Source organism: Brachyhypopomus gauderio, chromosome 16 (assembly GCF_052324685.1).
Source record: "Brachyhypopomus gauderio isolate BG-103 chromosome 16, BGAUD_0.2, whole genome shotgun sequence".
In the NCBI taxonomy this organism is placed as follows: domain Eukaryota; kingdom Metazoa; phylum Chordata; class Actinopteri; order Gymnotiformes; family Hypopomidae; genus Brachyhypopomus; species Brachyhypopomus gauderio.
Window position 1 is genome coordinate 9,737,184 of NC_135226.1, and position 20,824 is coordinate 9,758,007.

Genomic DNA, 20,824 nt, shown 5'->3' on the forward strand with positions numbered 1-20,824 from the left:
CGGCTGACCTTTAAAATATCCATTCATCAGCATCCGAGGAGAAGACACAACCAGCCTGACTCGAAACAGCAGACAGACTTATTTACTCATTCATTTTTAAGAAGTCAAACAGGTTCGGCATTGCGCCACCAGAGCAGGACTAGTGGAGTATTAATAAAGCAATGTGAGGCGTGCTGAAGGTTAAAATACTACACTAAGGTTTGGGGACTATCGAGTAAGAAGAGGTTTGTAGGCAATACACACCAGCTGGAGAGTGTGTGGGACATCAGGAGGATGTTCTCATCCAGGCTATTAGTGTTGATGTGGCTCTGCACACCGCTGGCACGGAGTAGTGTGGAGGACACAGACCACCAGGAGATGACAGAAGATAACAGGGCCACGCTGGAAGAAGAAATGGACAATCAAGAAAACATTTTAACGCAGGTAATATAATATCTGTTTGACTGCAAACAGCACGTTTACAAGATTAAAAATGCAGATTTAGTAGGTTGTTTGTACTGTTAGGAACCTTCAATAGTAATACATGATTTGATGTTAAATATTTAACCAATATAAAAATATTACATAAATGAACATTTAAATGTTTTGAGTTTGTATACTGATGTCTAAAGCATGAAAGTAATTTATAAAGAATTATAAACTGGCACTTGGTTAACGGAAGGTATGCATTTTACATAAATTATACAGACTAAATTGTTAGCAATATTAATTATGTTAATAATTTAATTAATTTAAATAAAGTATAGGCCTATTCACCCTCAGACTGATTTGTTGTGCGAGGGTGTTAATGTAACTCTCCAGCTTCTAGGAGACTACGACAAAGTGAAGACCGTGTCGGAAGGCTCAGACTGCCGCTGTAAGTGTGTGGTGAGACCACTCAGCCGCAGCGCCTGTAAGCGCATCGCAGAGGGCAACGCCAAGCGTGAAGACTTCTACACCGTGGAGACGGTAACCGTGGGACCCAACTGCAAGAAGTGTGCGTGTGTTGCCCCACCCTCAGCCCTCAACCCCTGTGAAGGAGACTTTAGATTCAGGAAACTCCAGGAGGCTGGGAACAACATCAAGGTAAACATCTCTACTGAGGTGAAAAGATGAGTGGAGAATATGTCCTCCTCAAATTGTTGTCAAACTAAATCCAGCAAATAGTTTCTTTGCTCTGCTCTCATTAGTGTTACGCCAATTTTGACTGGAGCCGTTTGTGCTTTTGACAGCTTGCTGCCATAACTGATGTCCTTGAGGGGGCTTTATATGGGATGGATCTGTTAAAGCTGCACGCAGTTACCACAAAGCTTCTGGAACGTGTGGACAACATAGAAAAAGTAAACACTTACACATTTAATAATTAAAATGACATTTAAACAGATTTAGCATCTACATAAAAGACATTGCCAGGTAGATTCTGGCGTTGAAATGTATTTAGTTTAATGTTCCATTAGCTGTTGGCCAGATTACCAACGCACATTCATTACCAGCTGCCACGACACCTGATATCACTCGACTTTTATGGTTTTTGGCATCGGATAAAGGACAGTAGTGTAATCTGCTCTGCCGAGGCGCCACGCGTAAACAGTTTGGCGAGTGAGTCTCTTCTCTGCAGTTGGTTCCTGGCAATGGGACGAAGGAGCGTGGGGGTGTGAGGGGAGAGAAAGGGCCGGGGAAGGCACCCCGCGTCCAGCGTCTGGACAAGAAGAAGCGTCTGAGCGAGCTGGAGCCCTCGCTGCAGAAGAAAGCAGCCGCAGCCTTCTCACACGCCGAGGTGAGCCACAGCCCCAAGCACACCACACCAACACCACCCTCATACGCAGAGGTGAGCTACACCCCCAGCACACGACACCAACACCACCCTCACACACCGAGGTGAGCCACAGCCCCCGCACACCACACCAACACCAGACTCTCGCACGCTGAGGTGAGCCACACCCCACCAACACCAGACTCTCGCACACTGAGGTGAGCCACACCCCACCAACACCACCCTCATACGCTGAGGTGAGCTACAACCCCCAGCACACCACACCACCACCACCCTCATAAGCCAAGGTGAGCTACACCCCCAGCACACGGCACCAAGACAACCCTCACACACCGAAGTGAGCCATACCCCCAGCACACCACACCAACACCACTCCCATATGCCGAGGTGAGCCACAGCCCCCGCACACCGCACCAAGACCTGACTCACTGAGGTATATTTCAATAATGACTAATTGTAGCACTTAGCACTTACTATGATTCATTTAATAATTCATTGCATGTAATTGCTGAATTTAAATGAATAAATGCAACATATACTGCATATGTTGCTTCTGTAATTTAAATTCCTGTTATTCTTTTAATTCTTTTGATGATAAACAGTACATTCCAGCATGGAACTCATTTCTTCTTCCCTCTCTGTGATTTACAGGTGGTCTTTATGTGATTTATATAGGTCTTTACAGGTGGTCTTTATGTGACATGACTAAGATTTCTGAGCTTTAAATGCATCAGACCCCTCTGACTGTTATTATGATTTTAGTTATTTAGGTTTTATTATAATTTTTCTCTAAACTTTAGTCTTCCAACCTATCCACTGCATAGCTAGCTATCCCTTGTTGAATGACAATTACCATCGACGGAAGATGCAGTGAGCACAAACACATGCCTCAAACACATGCACATGCTTCCTCAAACACAAGCTGCATTTTTCAAGCTGCCCAAGCTGCTCACCACCACTGGCAAGCACAAGCACGCCAACATCCATGATTGGCTGGTGTGACCGTGACTAAATGGCATTTCATCCCTTCTGATGAGGGAGCCTCCTTGTATTCCTGGTCGTTGATGGCTATGGCTTCATCGGGGCTCAAATCAGTGACCTTAAGATGACCAGGTCAGACACAAACAGCGAGCAATTATGAAGTTTCTCAAGAACAGTACTATAAAATGGAATTCCTGAGAAGAAAATTAAGGATTTTATTTACTTTTCAGTTAGGAATTGATACTGAAATTTAAAAATAATGGTGAAATTCCTCTTGAAATGAGTCAAGACCATTGTTTGCCATAAGCCATATTGACTGTGCAAATTACAGCACACAGCATGCACTGAATTACATGTTGAACCCATGTACACAGGCTGCGAACTGCATAAAGAAACCACTAAGCCTAAATTCATACAAAGTCCTACAGAGAATATGCATAATGAGGAGGCAGACTGACAAAATATTACAAGACGCTAAGCCTAAAAGTGCAGTGTAGATTTCTGACTAACACACACACACACACACACACACACACACACACACACACACACACACACACACACACACACACACACACACTCATATATGGGATTCAGAGGGGGTACAGTTCTTCACTGACCTTCCAGATCAACGCACTAAGCTCCAGCTCTGTGGAAAGTATTTTCCCACTTTGCTGCGTCAGCCTGGTGGATTTCTCAATACAGTATTATTAGATCAAAGCCTGCGCTGCTGAAGCCCATTCAAAGCATTAATCTACACCACAAATTCCCTCTTATTCCATGAAATAGGTTATTACTGCAGCCCACAGAATGGAGAGTTTAAATCAATAATATGAAAAAGATTTCATCTTTTTTCATCTGTTAAAAAAATAAAGGTTTTATCTATATTTATGCAAATTATTCCATTCATACTTTTTGGTCCAAATCAAAGCTGCAGTGATTATGCCCCTCGTCCTTTTGTCCTTTACAGAGGAAGTACGAAGAGAAGTTTGTAGGGAATGAGGGCTCCACACGACCCCTGCTAAAGAGGAGTCATTCTGAAGGCCCAGAACCCCCAAAACCAAAGAACCAAAGGACCAACATAGAAACGAATGGGATGAGCGTCAGGCGTGTGACCTTCTACAAGGCCGACACTGTGGAGGATGAGGAGGGAGAAGCAAAAGGTGAGTCAGCTACACACGGGTACACTGATACACCCGATATGGGTTTGACAGAACCAAGCTGTTTACTGAGGGTCCTGTCCTACCACACCCTTATGCGCTTTTCAGCTTCAGCTCCAAACACCGTGGCCATGTAACCAAGGGCTGTCTATGTTCCTTGTGTGTGTTGGGAGTTAGGATAGAACAAAAATCATAACAATGGCTGAATTCACGAAGGACTCCTGTGGAGAGCTTGACGCTACAATTCAAAGCACACAGCTAACACAATCAAACCTTTATTATTGACTTGCTTAGAAAAGAGAGGCTACTGTGTATGAGATTTTCAACATTCATAAACAAACTTCACACGCAGTCTTTAAAAAATGAGACCTTCAAACCATTGTGAAGTGTGTCTAGCCCCATTCTGCCCATTCATAGCAGCACCAGATGATGTCCTGAGTGGGGACGGTTCAGTGGATTTAATAATACAAGACCAGCACAAGCTTCCTGCCTCCACCCCAGCCACCAGCCGTCAGACCTCAGCCACCGTGGCTCCACTGTTCAGGCCAAGCTCCAGCTCCCAAAAGGTCAACAGACCGCCTCTTGCTCCAAACGGAACGAGTGTGGTCGCTACGACAGAACAGCCCAGACCCGAGCCAAGGGAAACCACTGTGACTGCGACCAGCACTACGGTGATGGTTGCCTTGACGACCTTAACCACCCCCACCACCCCGCCGGCAGCCACCGTCAAAGCTGCAGTCATCACTGGCCCTCCTACGGTTACAAAACCGCCCTTCAACTCCACAGAAGTGGCAAAGAAGGACGCAGTGAAATCTCGCCTCACCTGGGATGAAGGTCTCACGGAAGCAGCCGCAGTGGTTCCAAAGAATCCTGGTAAACTCAAACCTAGTTTTCATACATGATACATTTGACCACTTATTCACCATATATTGACCTTGCTGCCAATGCTTACACACCTATTCTTACTTACATGTATTAATAAGTATTCTTACACGTAATTCTGCGGCCTTGCAATTTGTAGGTGTGTGCAAGGACACTTTAGCCACTATAGGTGACCCAGTGACTCACAATACTTACGGCCGCAACGAAGGAGCCTGGATGAAGGACCCCAAAGGCAATGGCCTGGTTATTTATGTCACAAACTATTACTATGGCAGCAACCTCCTGGAATTCCGTGACATGGACACATTCAAGCAAGGTGAGTTGGTGCTGGCAGTATCAGGGTTTTGGGGGAAGGTTTTCATGTGTACCAGCAGTCATATCAACGCACTGATCTGGATGTCTCTGGTTGTTTTCCCAGGCCGTTTCAGCAACTCCTACAAACTCCCCTACAACTGGATCGGCACCGGTCACGTGGTGTACAACGGCGCCTTCTACTACAACCGGGCTTTCTCCCGTGACATCATCCGATACGATTTGCGCCTCCGTTATGTGGCTGCCTGGACCACTCTGCACGATGCCGTGTTCGAGGAGGAGGAGGCTCCATGGCGGTGGAGGGGACACTCTGACATCGACTTCGCAGTGGACGAGGGTGGCCTGTGGATGGTGTACCCGGCCCTAGACGAGGAAGGCTTCCACCAGGAGGTGATTGTCCTGAACAAGCTCAACCCATATGACCTGCATAAGGAGAACACTTGGAGAACAGGCCTGAGGAGAAACGCCTACGGCAACTCTTTTGTCATCTGCGGTGTGCTGTACGCTGTGGACAGCTACGAACGCATGAACGCCAACATCTCCTATGCTTTTGACACTCACACACACACCCAAATGGTGCCACGGCTACCTTTTGTAAACAACTTCACCTACACCACACAAATCGATTACAACCCAAAGGACCGCATGCTGTATGCATGGGACAATGGACGTCAGGTGACCTATGATGTCATATTTGCATATTAATTACTATGTGGACTAATATCAATTACCTAGAAAACTGTTCAGCACTTTTTGTATAAAATAGCAATATAATTACAAGACTCAGTAGACTGTAGATCAGTCTACATAGTCAATATATATATTTTTTATAACATGCCACTATTTTGTTTGATTTATTGTTTGTCTGGATGTATTATGTAATACATATGTTTGTCTAAGGTGCTATCCAGTGATTTTAAGGTCTTACGAAGCTGAAAATGTTTACTGTGGTGCTAATGACAAAGTTACTTGTAACTGCTCATTGTAAAGGTACATGTGTGTTGTACATATTGTAATTTAAAATAAATAGAATGACATAATGAAGTGAGTCAAACAAGAATCTTCGCACTAATGCATCACAGAGCACACACGTACACACAAGCTCTCACGCCAGACCAATTTAGAGACGGCAGACCTTTGGACTAGAACTCCATGTACAGGGAGAATATACAAACTCCCCACAGTCAGGAGCCAGCCCAAGAATAAAAAACACTGCATCTTTGAAACTGTAGAAATGTATATCTTCTAAGTGCAATCTGGATACCGAAAAGCTCAGATCACAGAACTGGGTGGTAAACAAAATTACAAAACAAAAGTGATTAAGGGGGAAACTATGTTTTGAGAATGAGCACAGATCACTGTCATCATACGTTGTATATTACATAAAAAATTACAGTTATTTGACAACTTAAGACTCTAAAAGACTAAGGGGTATGTGAAAAGGCCGTTATTTGACAGACTATGCTTCCCCAAGAGCGCTGACACCAAAGCTCTTTGGAGAGATGAACCCCTCTTTCTAAATGCACCTGGCGAATCCATTGCTAAACATTGCAGCCAGGTTGGCTTGATCTCAAATCTCAAAGAAATCTAATGCAAAACATACTGAATATTTCAGTTCACTATATGCTATGCCATATCACTGTCAAATTCCCTCACAGCTCTAACCCTGTGGGACAGAACAAATCTGAACAGAGCCTCGAAATTTGGAGAGCAAAGATAGGAAAAATACATAATCCATCCAGGGATTACATAATCCTACCATAAAAATAACAAGGGTCATATATTCCATCACAACCAACAGCAGGAAGGTGACGAGACGCTTTCAGGCAGTAGATGCTATGGGTCTAGACTACCAGTTTTAGTAGTTTTCATCATACAGAAAATGTATGGCCACGTCTATGTGCTCCATTAAAGTTGTGTTCACACACAGAAGTCTCATCTCCCACATCACAGCAACAACTGGAAGCAATCAGTGTGGGTCTATGTATTGTGTGAATACACTATGTTTGGAAATGTTTAATTTTAAACTTGTTTGTTGCAACCTAGAGAAAACTTGCTAAACAGAAAAAACGAATTTCAATTTACTGAGACTGACTGAAAAGTCCTGGGGCATAAAGTAACTGTGTAAAATAAACATGAACTAATAAATAATCCATTTGGTGTAATTAAACAATCGGCACCGGTTTCATAATGTTCCTGAAATCCCTCTGACCACTTTACCCCGCTGGTGTTTGTTGCTGCAACCATGTCTGTAATCAGAGGAAGCATATGGTTAGTGTTTCCATCACTTCATGCCACGAGGAACGTCCACTTCCTTCTCGGTATTCACGCGGAAAGCCTCCGAGACCGTCTGGCGAGACAGTACGAGAAGGTCTGCACGCCACACTAAGCTTCAGAAGTAGAACAACAACAATATGTTGCAGGCCTGCTTCTATAAGCCTGACACTGGGGATTAAATATAGAAGAACCGACAAACTTCCAAATGGTGGGAGATCAGGCTCATAAAAGTTAAACAAAAGGTTTTTTCCTCCTCATTACACATTATGCGGTGTGGTCTAGCCTAGCATCGTAGCTTATCAACACCGATAATTAATCCAAGAGATTAATTTGAACTTCTTTCATTTAATAGCCATTTTTCACCTCAGTGAGTAAATTCTTTTTGCCGTGCCATCACATATTAATGTTAGTTCCGTACTGAAATGTATTCACATTTCATGCTGAATTTGCACAGACCGAGCCAAACTGTAGCCTACATAAAAAGTAATGACTTCAGCAGTTATATTCAGATATTCACTCATGATCTGAGTCCATTCATGCAGACAGACGGCAGGCCAGCGGGAGCCTGAAGAACCATTGTACCTATAGAGCTCCTGAAAAGGGGGGTGAGAAACCCCAGAGGCATGAGCTCAGGATTTATTTTGGCAAGACCCTCAGTCTACCTGGGATAGCCAATAATGGCAACCATGCTGTTCTCTGTGCAGCCCTTCCCAACTGCTGAATCAACTGCTACTATGCTAATATGCTACTATGGTCAGTTGTGGAATCAGCAGCTAAGTCACCAACCCCTCAGGTAACTCCTCTTTAAGTGGCAGTTATGGCACTATGGCAGTTAATTTGTTGTCAGCTCCAATAGAAGACAATGTGAAAACAATATGAAAGCAACAACTCTCTTTGTCTCAGACAGCAACTCAAAGCGCAACTGTAAGTCAGCAAACTTTAGGAGGGAATCGGGTTTCATGGATGAGAGGGTGAGAGTAGGATGGAAAAGCACAACTAGATCTCTGGAGCTCTGGAGATTCATCAAATGACAGAACTGACATAACTGACAGAACTGACAGAACTGATAAAAAACAACAACGGAATCAGTGGTCACCCAAACCTTCGCAGACACAGTTCAAGAGACTGGAGTTCAGCTCTGGAGTTCCAGCTCTCTGTCTCATGCCCAGACAGCACTTCTGTAAACAGCATTTCTCTGATAACTCACTGAGTTATCAAAGAACACTGAAACCTAGTGAATTAGTTACAGCTCATCTCTCCCATTTCATATGAAAAGTTACTACTTATTTCATTTAAAACCAGTCTTAAGCACTTCAAGCATGGTTAAGCATTGTTAGTCTTAGTGTTAAGCAACTAGTATTAACTTTGTTTGTGACTTTATTTGTATGAAATCCAAGGATATCTGATAATACTCAGATATCACTGGTAAAACAACTGACTGCTTTTAGGTCTGAAAACCTTTTAGCTAAGGGTTTCTGGTATCCCCAGTATAACGACACTTCCATTCCTCTCTTGAAATCATGCCATAATAACTCACTGTTTTGCAAACAGGTGTTGAGTGCAAAAACCCTTTGTCCTGTGCAGAACTCATCCAAGCTCACCAAGGCTCTGTATTCATTATGAGATACATATACACCAAAGGCCTTGGGTGGCAGAGTGGAGATCAGAAGGTGGTTTTGTACAGTAGGAGCATAATCCTTTAATTCCTGCCCATATGGACAGCACAGTATCCCAGAGTAGTTCAAGGAGAAATCTAATAATACCATCTGGCAGAATGATGCTACTCAAGATGTGGTACAGATGATTTAAGGAAATGTAATACCTAGGTTAAATATGTTCTGACATGGGAGAGATAAAAGCTCACATTTCTTTCAGATTGCTTCAGCAATTTTCAAGACCAATATGATATATGAACAGGAAGCGCAGCTGTGGAAAATCCTCTGGCCCATGCGTCCTTAGAGGTGTGTCATTAGTCAAAGATGGACATGACTAGTATGAACATGTGCCTTAACACGTGCTGTAACGCCATACACGGTTATAAAAGATTTTTTCAAATGTGGTGTCTCCCTTGATAGTAGTCAAGATTACACATGCACGGTGTCTCCGTGACACTACGGTGTCTCCATGACGGTGTCTCCATGACACTACAGTGTCTCCATTATGGTGTCTGTGTCTCCATGACACTATGGTGTCTCCATGATGGCTCTGAATCTGAGGCTGGATGCACTTGCTCAGAGTGTTCCACCCCTGAACAGGAAGCAGTCACCACACTGTAGGGAACTGCAAGTGCTTGTCAAATACAAGACAAGCAGATAACCTCAAATTACCACTCAAATAACCACTCAAATAACCACAAACAGATTCAATTCATTAATTAAAGAAATAAGACCACCATAGAAATGGGAAACTCTTATGTTACCCTTATGTTGTGTAGTCTATGTGGAACTTTGTAATTTATGCTCTTTTTTGGCTCAGTTATTGCTATGGCTTGCAGAACACTGTGTTGTGGAAATATTTTCTTCTGATGTAAGTATTTACTGAAACCTGACAAAAAGGTCTTCAATAAGGATAAAGGTTTCTGGTCATGGATTTCTGATTGAGCTCCCCACCAAGAACCTCAAGGTCCAGTCTCTTTCCCAGAGCTGCTGGGTTTTTTCCCATTCCAGAAAACATCCAGTCGACACTTTCCCTATTTGTAGCCCTCCTGTAGCATGAAGTGGTCTCTAGGTGGGATTGGTGAAACAAGAGACTGCAGCTCTATTCATTAAGCTATGAGAGGATCTCAGCAGAGGCCGAGCAGATCAGACTCAACAAACTCTACCTCAGCATCAGTAAGCAATATAAACGCTCACTATTTACAAGAGCTGTGTTAATGGAACATAATCCAGAGTCAGGGTACACAATGTCCAGTCCAGCAGTTTGAGTTTGAATTATCTAGCTATTATACTTACAAGCTGGATGGAGTTCAGCAGGGGGCTATAGCTGGGCCCCATACAATATTGTAGTCTTTGGGTTTAGTTCTACGCAGAGCAGTGCCTTATCTGCAACAAGAAATCTGTTTGTGGTGTATATTAGCAAAAAGAAATGTGATGTGGTTAACATAGCTAAGGGTGTTGGAGAGTAAATATTTATGATTTTGAGAGAACTTTGATCCATGATCATGAAATATAGGGTTCTAAACAAACAAACACTATGTGGTTTATGTGGTTTATGTGTACATTCTGTGGGAGACTGAAGTCAGCACAGTACCTTCTTGCCCCAGGATCCTGCGGGGCACATTCTTGCATGTCATCAGAGAGATAGGCACTTGCCTGCTCTCCTGACCCCTCATCGGCTCGAAATAACACAGAAAATCAGGACTGCAACATCACAGGGCCAGCCTTAATGGAAGTAATTATGGGATTGTTATCCCTGCATGCCTCTCAGACTCGGGTCTCTAAAAGCTTGTACTCTAAAGCTCAGAGCAGACGCAACGTTGATTTATCAAGATTAGGATCATGGGAACACTTTTTCCCGAATTTTATGTGTGAGGAGGCATGAAACACACTGAGAAGTCTTGCTGCCCTGTCACAAAGAAACTCAGCACAGATATCTGCATAAAGGGAAAACATGTGTCTGTTTAATGGCACTGAGTCAAGTAAGCAGAAAAGGGTCTGAGATCCAGTAGATATTTTAGTTGTGCTTATACAGTTCAGTGTTCAAGCTATTCCTTATCAATAGTGAGTGGGATGTGAGTAGTAAGACTGCATTTTACTAAGATTAAAAAGCCATCTGTTTTTTTCTTTCACTAGATCTCTCCCTTCTACTTGCATGACGGAAAGTTGGATGGTTGGTGCCTCTGAATTAGACCCAAAAAACCATCAAGGCATTATTTCAGGACACATGATTCCATTAACTCAATAGTCAGGCATTTCACCGCTCTGAAATTTACAAAGAGAACCACTCTCACAGCCAACCCTTCCCCAGAAAAACTAAAATTCTGTGACATCATCACGGGAACTCAGACTGAATATCAAGTTGGTTTTGATGGTTCTTCTTGTTGTTGGTCAACAAAAGGTCCTGCCCAACATTTTATGTCTGCCCAGATAGACTGCCTCTCACATAAGCCTATGTAGCAAGTGGTGGTAGTTAGCTGATTAAATATCGAGCAGGCACATTGAAGAGAAGCCACCAGATACTGCAATCCATTTCTTAACAACCATATGTATATAAAAACATTAATTTGGTCCTTGTCCACGAACCTGTTTATCAACAAAATATGATGAAGCCAATATTTCATTAAATTAGCGATTTCAATTGAGGCTGGAGCACACATGGAAAAATGTTTAAAATGCTTCTTAGATCCATCAATGGACTGTCATAAATTTGGCTTTCATCTTCTTTCACTAGAATTTCCTGGCATCATAGGATACTTAACAGGTCAAACCCAAGGGACATGGTAACATACAGCCTGCTCATGTAGCAAAGTGTAGTTTTCCTAACAGAGTTTATTCTTAGCCCCTATTTTATTCATTATGATATTAATTTAGCATTTTTACATACCACCTTTTCAATTAAACCTTTACACTCATGTAGGCTATAACAAGGAGGGTTGCATTAGTAAGGTTTTATTTAAAACTCTGCTTGATTTAGAAGTCTGTTTTGATCATTCAGTGTGATTGACATGTCAAATCTCAAGAATTTAAGGAGCAGATTTCTCAGATCTGTTTCCTAAATCCATGGACCTCAGTTTTTGTGTTTTTGACCATAAACTAATTAATTAACAGTTAGCTTATAAATATGATTATTGAAAAGAAAATACAGTGTAAACTTACATAGATTATAGACCTATTTCATATCTCCCATTCATAGCTAAGAAATTTGAAAAATTGTTCACAGTCTGTTCACCAAATTTTAAAACAGAAATGACTTCCAACCAGATTTTGCACCACATCATAGCTCTTATTAAATGCAGTATTTGACACTTTGATCATAAACTCCTCTTGGGCAGACTGGAAACCTGGAGAGTGTGAACTGGGTAGGCTATCTACAGTAGTCCCTAGCTGGTTCATGCCATCCTTGGAAGGTAGGTGCTACTGTATGGCCATTGGTTATCATTGGTATTATGAATCTAAACAGCATTCTTGTCCAGTGGGAAGATATTTCTAGCTCTCTCGCCAGTGCTATAAACTCTTTGTGTCAACATCTACAGCTAATAAACAACAGAATGAGAGGAAGTGATTTCTGCAACTAAAAAATCAACTAAAAAGAGAGCTAATTACATTTGACAGTAAAGAGCAAATATTTCAGGGTGGTGTTCATTTGACAACAGAGCCATGAAATCTGAAGATTAATGGGTCCAGATCTGAACTTTAGTAGTCACATGAAATCAGTAACAAAGTCAGCCTTTTGCAATCTAGTCTAAAAGTGTAGTGTCTAAGCAGGATCTGGAGACACTAATCCATGCATTTACATCCATGAGGCTGGACCCCTGCAGCGGTTCTTACACCTCCTTAAGTCTGCAGCTAAACCACGTATTACCACAGTCAGTGTGCAGCTGGTGGAATTCTTACCAAAACAAAGAGAACAAGATTTCTGATCTTTACTTTGGCAACCAATTCATGACAGAATAATTTAAAAAATATTTCTAATTGTATATAAATCACTTAGTAGCCTACATCCAAAATACATCTATGACCTAATGATGAAGAGGTAACCTTTAGTCATTATGCTTCAAAAGCTGAAATAACCTTCCTGATGATGAAAACATTTGTCTGGTTTTTATTCTTAGTTTATTCTGCTTTTTCATCTTTTACCATGATGCTTTACATTTACTATTACATTTTGTTTATTACTCTTTATTAGTACTCTTTTAGTACTTAGGATTTTTAGCATTTTAGTTCCCAGTTTATTTAAGCTTTTTTATTTTTTATGTAATATCTTTTTTTCTTTCCTTGCAAAAGCATTCCTGGTGTGATAGATTTCACAATGTAATTAGTTTTGTTGTTACTACTTTTATGTGAAATGCTATACAAATAAACTTGCCCTGCCTAACTTGAAACTAGTGCTCATCTTGTGACCAACTGATAACTTAAATGCATATTTACATTCCTTTCTTACATTTACATTTCAGAATTTTTTATATTGATACATACTGATATTTATATTTATCCATTACAACACTGAACGACACTAACGTTAGCAACTGAGACATTTTCAGTCTCAGAACAATGATCTCCTGCTGCTGTGAGTCCAGTGAAGCCTGGTGTCATAAATGATGAATTACACCTGTAGACGTGCTTGAGTGATTTTGAATAGGCATAATTGCTGCAGCTGATGGGAAGGTGTAATGGTCATCACCCGAAGCGTAGCACTCAGATCACAATTCCAACGTGTAGCAGAGTCAGATCTTTGTGATGGGGCCATGGGGCCATTCAAGACTCAATGTTAATACTATAGGCCTAGATTCAAGGAAATGGAAGCATTCACAATGATTACATCAGTATTCAGAGCTTTGTCATGATACGTCATGAATACGTGAGTGTTGTCATTTTAACATCCCACAACCTCTTCCATAAAAATGAACTACAGGTATTACATAATAAAAATTAGGTGCTTGCTTACTGCCACCAGGTTTGCTCCGAGCCATCAAAGAGCTGGAACCCCACAGCCACAGCGAGCCCCCTGACCGTGGTGTGGGACATGTGCCACGCCAGCTGAGTCAACACACCGCCCATGATTTGCAGGAATCAGGCCTCCCCTAATCACTCTGCTTTCTACAGACATTCCTCGGGCCTCACGGGCCTCTCCCATTACGCAGAGGAAGGGGACTCCTGTCATGCAGCCATTGGACATCCAGCCGGAGTCGTGAGTGCACATCTGAACAGCTAGCTAGCATGAAGGCATGGCCAAGTCATCATGGCCAAGTCATCATACAGATATGCTGAAGAATAGCAATCACCACCCCGTTTCAGTGTAGGTTTTAGATGGAAATTTGATGCGTTTTACTAAAGATTTTTCAGTATTAGCACTGCTGGTCCTTGTTTGAGCTTGGAGGTATATAAAAATCTCATTTAACCAAGCAAAAAGAAATAAATGAGATAAGTTTGAGATAACTCCATAGTTAGAAATGAGTCAGGTTACTGTTGGTTTGAGCCACTGACCTTCTCTATGAGTTTTATGCTGCATTTTACTTTTTAACAGTGAACTGCAGCTAAGCATATTTTACAGAATAATGTTATCCACATCAAGCAATGTGATTGTGTCAAATTAAGGATAGAGGAACAGACTCTGTTGCTAGGAGAAGCACCCTGTGTTACTGGAAGGTGACAGTTATACTATAACTGAAGATAATTTAATAGAACCTGTGTGTCCAAACTGTATTCAACATTTTTAGCTATCAATGAGTGCACTGAAGAGTCAAGAACTGAATCACAGTCAAAACCCAGACCACAGAGAAACACAGTATCATACTACCTTGCAGCTCATGCAGTAGCAAAATGTTCTTCATTATAAAACGTTTGTAGTACACATTTCTTGCTAATTTTACCAATCAAGATGTGAGTTCCCAGATATATGCAGGAATCTTCTGGTAGTGGAAACCACCTCTGGTTACTTCCTCAGCAGAACGCCAGTGGTGCAGACATTTTTGAAATGGATGCTACATCATGGCATGTCATCAAAGCAGGGAGCAGAGATTTAAGAGGCTTGGAAAACTGAATGTGAGCTCCTCCCCTGGGGTGTTTGTTAGGGCTCCATATTTTGGATCCACAAGGCATCCAGACAGAAGTGAAATCAGTGATAAAAAAAACATAAAAAATTACACCAAAAAATGTTTAAAAATATAAGTACAAAAAAACAGTGTGGTAGTACATTAGCCATTATTAATTTGAAGGAGGCTACTTAACTGAATTTATTTCAGCATGGTCAGTCGCTGATTTCTGCATGATTTTTAATTTAATTTGATTTTCTCATTGCACACCTGCTTTATTAAAATGTTATTTGTCAATTGCGATTTTCACCTCAATCGAAACTTTTTTCCACATTTATCCATCTGTGCAGTTAACACACACACTAGTGATTACTATGGGGCTGTGGTGCACACATGCGGTGGGCAGTCCCAGACTGGTGAGCAGTTGGGGTTAGGTGCTTTGCTCAAGAGCACTTCAGTCATGGCCTCAGGCCTGGGAATAGAATCCCCGACCCTCCGGTCACAAGACCGGTTTCCTACCCACCAGACCATGACTGCCCCAAGATTTAGCAGACATTGGTAATCTTCAATTCTGGACTCTTCCCACGACGCTGGACTCTTCCTACGACGCTGGACTCCTCCCACGATGCTGGACTCTTCCCCACGCTGCTTCCTGAGACTCTGTGCTTCTCAAAGCACCTATAGCACACCTAGAGTGTAACGTTGCATGCGCAACGGAGCGAGGAGACGGACACAATCGCTGAGATGAGCGAGATTTAATACGGGGAATACCAAAAGCAGAGTTGTATATACAGGCAGGGGTCATCACGGGCAGGCTATCCAGACACGAAACGTAGACAGGCATAATCACGGACGAGGGAAACAACAAGGCAGGCAAACAACGGAGGACGGGTAAACCAAAACGCACACAACACGGCAGAACTCACGGCAATGAAGATCAGACAACAACATGAACAAAGCAAACTTGACAGAGTAGACAAATTCACGGATGACACGACTGGGGAATGACGGGACATATATACATAGAACCGAAACAAGGAACAGGTGATAACAATGACACTGGGGCGTGGCAACAAACAAGGAATAACGGAGACAACGAGCTGGGCGGGATAAACAGGCAGGGAATAACAAAACCACGAGGAACAGAGACGTTGGAGTGACAGCGGGGAGAGGGGGGCGTAGCCCTACGTGACATAGAGTTGTAAAGCATCTTGCGCAAGTGTTCCTTGATGACGCATTAAGAGAAGTGACCCGCTTTCAGTGCTGTCGCTATTGTTTTGTTTATATTGCTGAAAATGGAAAATAAAGATGTGCCTTTGCCACCGTCACCCACTGCATCTCCTCCATTAACGCCTCTGGCATTACAGTTGGTCTTTAGGTCTCTCCTGGACGCAGAGTGCGTCCGACAGCATGGGGAGCTACTGGTTGTAATTATGATGTTGGAGATGTGAGATTTTTTTTCTTTCTTTTGTTTGTTAATGATTATACTGAAATGAGAAGATGCTGTGCAATACTCCAAATGTTGAAGAGGAAGCTGTACAAGCCAAAGGGACTTTAAGACTTTGCTGTGTTTCTGCATAATACAATGAACAGATAGGTGGCCCCACCAGACGAGTTTTAGATGATGGTGGCTGCCAAATTTGGAGAGCTGGGCAATAACTCACTGGAAAAAAAGTCATGGTCAGTTACGTAAGCTAGCCCAGTCTTTTCCTGACCACCCGAGTCCCACCCTGCCCTCAGCCATATCTGCAGTCCTCCTACCTCACCTGAAGTTCAGCCTCAAACATTTAGCATTAAGAAAACATACATGTTGGGTCAGTATTAGAAAGGCAGGGGATGGGACATGAGGACATTAGACACAACCCAGCTTCATGGATTTAGTACTCAGTAGTATTGAACATACTGTATAAAGTACTGAATAGATACAGATATAGTTCTGAATAGGTTTTGTGTTGTCAGTTATATTTGTTCCCTACTGCATTTTACAGAAACCAATTAGCTGGAACTTTAGTGTAGATGTGATTGTGTAAACCTGTGCAGGTTTGGTTGCTTCATCATCACAACATGAGCTCATGAAACATCTCCAGGTGTTTTGTTTTGATGTTCTGGATCCCAGTGGAGCCTGCACATGGATATGGGGTTAGCTGAAACGTGGGCATGATTACATGGCACAAATCCCCTCACATAGTACCAGTGTCCACACACAAGCTTACTCAAGAATACACACACTCAGCGTTTGTGGAAGAGTAGCGCAAGAAATGCTCACGAGCAAACCAAACAAATGAGAACTAATATCCAGTCAAAATCTAATTAATGTAAAAAAAAAGGCCTGATAACCCAGGGAACAAGAATTTGACCTGCATGAATTCAGAATCATGCATTATGTCAGCTTGTGTGACTATAAGCAGTATTTACAGTAGGGACAGATCAACAGGCAGACACCCACAACGCAGCACAGCCGATGGGCAAAGGAAGCAGACGAAAAAAGCCACTTTAGTGTTGTGCAGTTAGGCATCCTTCAATTCGACAGCTCAACATAAGATGGGAGGGCGTAAACTCTGCAAGCCTTTGTTAATAAGCAAACGCTTGGCAGCGTTCAAAGGGAGCGAAAAGCCACCCAGTCCACCAGCACAACCAGGTCCAGGACAGACTCCAAACATGCTCTGCCCCTCTCTGCAGTTTATTTATCAAACACTGGAGACAGATTTGCAAGGACGGGACCACTTGGGCCCGACCAAGAGCCATCACTCTAAAAATAAACTGGTGCCGAGGCCCAGGCCGGCGTTCCATCGTTCCCGGCTTCGGAGGAGCCTGAGCACACGAAAAAGACAGAGCGGCCAACTTTCCGGAGCATTCATCAAAAAGTGCACTTGGATGAAGCCCGGATTTCCACAACAGCGTGAAGGGGGGGAGGGGGGGGTGGACGAGGAGTGTGGGGTAGCATGAACCTGATTTCAACAGCGTGCTGGAGACTCAGCACACACGTGTTGCACAGAGCGCACACATTTCTAACACACAGCCTCCTTCGGTCGCTTAGCTCCTCAGCATGGTGGCAGAGACAAGAATTCACTTGGAGGACTAAAACAACAGAAGAACTTTAGCAGAGTGTGGTGTGTCACTTAGAGCTCCACTAAGGCCTAGTCCATGAAAGTCTGCGGACTACCTGACTGCCAAAAATAAAATCAGATGCATTTAAAATTGTACTCTGATCATTCCTTCAGAAAAAAACAGTTAAACCTCGTAAATGAAATTCTAGCTATTCAGGTGGTTAAGTTGCCAGTTACAGATCTGTTCTTATGTTGTTAAATTCTGAAAATTCTTACAATTTGTAAGAATATGATATAAAAAGCCATGAATATAAATCAAAATGTTAAAAGAAAGCTCCAGTGAAAATAGCACCACACAGTGTATCCGTCTGCCTGCACTTCAGCACCTCCCAGTGTAACCCCACCCAGTGATGCACCACCCACCTCACTACCACCCAACACCTCCCACTATCACTTAATCCAACTGCAGCCCCTGGCAGCATAAACTCCAGCCCTGGCCAAAGACACCTTATAGCAGGTGCACCAGCAAAGATGGAAATTATTACAAGGGTTGATCATATATGAGCTGCTGACTTCAGCCTTCAACCTGAACATTTTCAAGGAGTAAAATCATGTTCCATTGCCATTATGCTCACCCACACTCGGATCACTCTCTATCACCCTCTGTCACCTTCTATATCACCCTCTATCACCCACTATCACCCTCTCCATCGCCCTCTCAATCACCCTCTCAATCACCCTCTCCATCACCCTCTCTCACCCCCTCCATATCACCCTCTATATCACCCTCGATCACTCTCTATCACAAAAGTAAAACGTGTTTCTTAATAATTGCCCTGTGTGCAGTATAATTTGCATCAGTAGAGTCAGAACTTCAGTTCTAATTTTAGTGAAAAACTGAGTGTGAACACAATCTCAATTAATTTAATCAGATCTTTTTTGTCTGTTACCACTGGAAGTGGGTTACAGGGTCCACAATTGCGGCTACATTTCCAGGGGTGTATCATGTCCTGCCTCTTCCTCTTCTGCCCAAACTCTGACGGATCTCCAGCGTGCTGAACTGAAACTGGGCTTCAGTCTGCCCAACATCGCAGGATGTTGAGCTTTTCAAGTCATGTCTACAAAGTTTTATGCGGTTTCCTGAGAAACCTTTTTTCGGGTCTGGGAGTTTTGCCATTGGTGAGCTCCCATGGGAACAGAAAACCATCTGATCTCCACAGAGGACGGATACAATGTCACTCACCCTGACCAGCAGTCTCAATGCAGAGGTTTAGAAGAGTCAGCAGTCTTTCACTAATAATAACGCTACTGTAAGCTTGACAATCAACCAAATAACAATTGAAAAATTAAAGGTTAAAATCAGACATTTTAGATTGTTTTGATTATACTCTCACTGCTGAATTGAAGTGATGTGGGACTGCTGTTGTTTACATTAAGAGATGAATATAACAAGCTGTGTCAGAGGTGCTGGGATTCTGACAAGCACAACACAAAAAGAGTTGGCTTTAGTCTCACAACCCCTTATTTACCAAGTATACCACCATGAGAGGGCTGATCTGAGAACAAAATTGCATTCATTAGGATCTGAAAGACATTGTTCTTATATCAGACACCTGAAGATGGCTGATATGTGTACAGCAGTAAATACAGCAGTAATGGATCATATTTTCAGCAAGTTTCTGGCATCCTATTCACTCTAAACATTCGGCAGAGGTAACAGAAAAACTTATGATAATTCTAACAATACTAACACAGTTCTGACCTCACTAACTATAAATCAAGTCAATATACAGGCAAAGCAAACAGGAGCATGAATCCTAACGTGATCTCCACTGTTCTCACATTTGTCTTTGAAGGCCAAGTTATCAGATGTGAAAAGACTGAGATACCAAATCCAATAGTGAGCACTGAAACCAGAGGAATTTGTATTAATTACTCATACATCTGGAAAGATGGTTTGAACCTTACAAAGGGAAGAGATTAAACTCACTGCATGATGATAGGTCCACGAGATTAGAAGGCCACATCCTCTACCCTGATTATTTAAAAAAAATAACTGGATATCTTCCTCCCATGCTCTATGGGTACCACGGCTCTCATTTAGGGTTTTATTTAGGGAATATCGATCACAAAAATTAATGGATTTCTCGAGACCTCGTTTTTCTGCGGAAGTAATTGTTTTAGTTACTCGACGCGCATAGGCTATGCGACAAAACCATAAAAGTCTTATATTGAGTAATGTTAACCGTAAAAAGTAATGTCTAGTCGCCTCTAAAAATTGCCTAAAGACCATGTGGTTACAGACTATCGTTTTGCAAAGACTGCGGATCGTGATTCGACGCTCCGTTAAATCAACTGCGTTTAATATTTTATTATCATTAATTATTTTATTTCAATCTTGGGAGCAGTGGCGTGAGATAGTGAACAACAAAAAGATTAACTCTCTCAATCACCAAACAGGAGGCATCACGGTGGTGGAACATCTCTGGCGGCCTGGGGGTGAAGCCTCCAGCGAGGCCTGCAGTCTGCGGCTTTTGACTTTTTCTGTTTGGCTGCTTTAGACACAAGGGCTTTACAACCCGCTGTAGACACAAGGGCAGCTGAGCCCAAAAACGCTACATTTCTGCTCCAACAGAAGCATGATAGGAAATCTCCTCAAATGGAATTTCAGTCGTGCAAATAGTGATCCACAGTCTTTGCAGTATAGTCAGTGACTCATGAT

The 20,824-nt window shown here is 42.4% G+C and overlaps 1 protein-coding gene across 2 annotated transcripts; it reads left to right on the forward strand.

The window, feature by feature from the left end:
- olfml2bb (olfactomedin-like 2Bb) lies at positions 1-6,119 on the forward strand. Of its 2 annotated transcripts, none has more exons than XM_076976404.1 (8): positions 1-423; positions 802-1,065; positions 1,212-1,319; positions 1,598-1,756; positions 3,705-3,897; positions 4,315-4,767; positions 4,916-5,092; positions 5,195-6,119. In XM_076976404.1, the coding sequence occupies exons 1-8, from the start codon at positions 274-276 to the stop codon at positions 5,791-5,793; spliced, it is 2,103 nt and encodes a 700-aa protein (XP_076832519.1). In that variant the 5' UTR covers positions 1-273; the 3' UTR covers positions 5,794-6,119. The 2 variants fall into 2 exon arrangements, with proteins under 2 accessions (XP_076832519.1, XP_076832518.1); XM_076976403.1 differs by having other exon boundaries at positions 2-423; positions 4,312-4,767.
- The last annotated feature ends 14,705 nt before the right edge of the window (positions 6,120-20,824 follow it).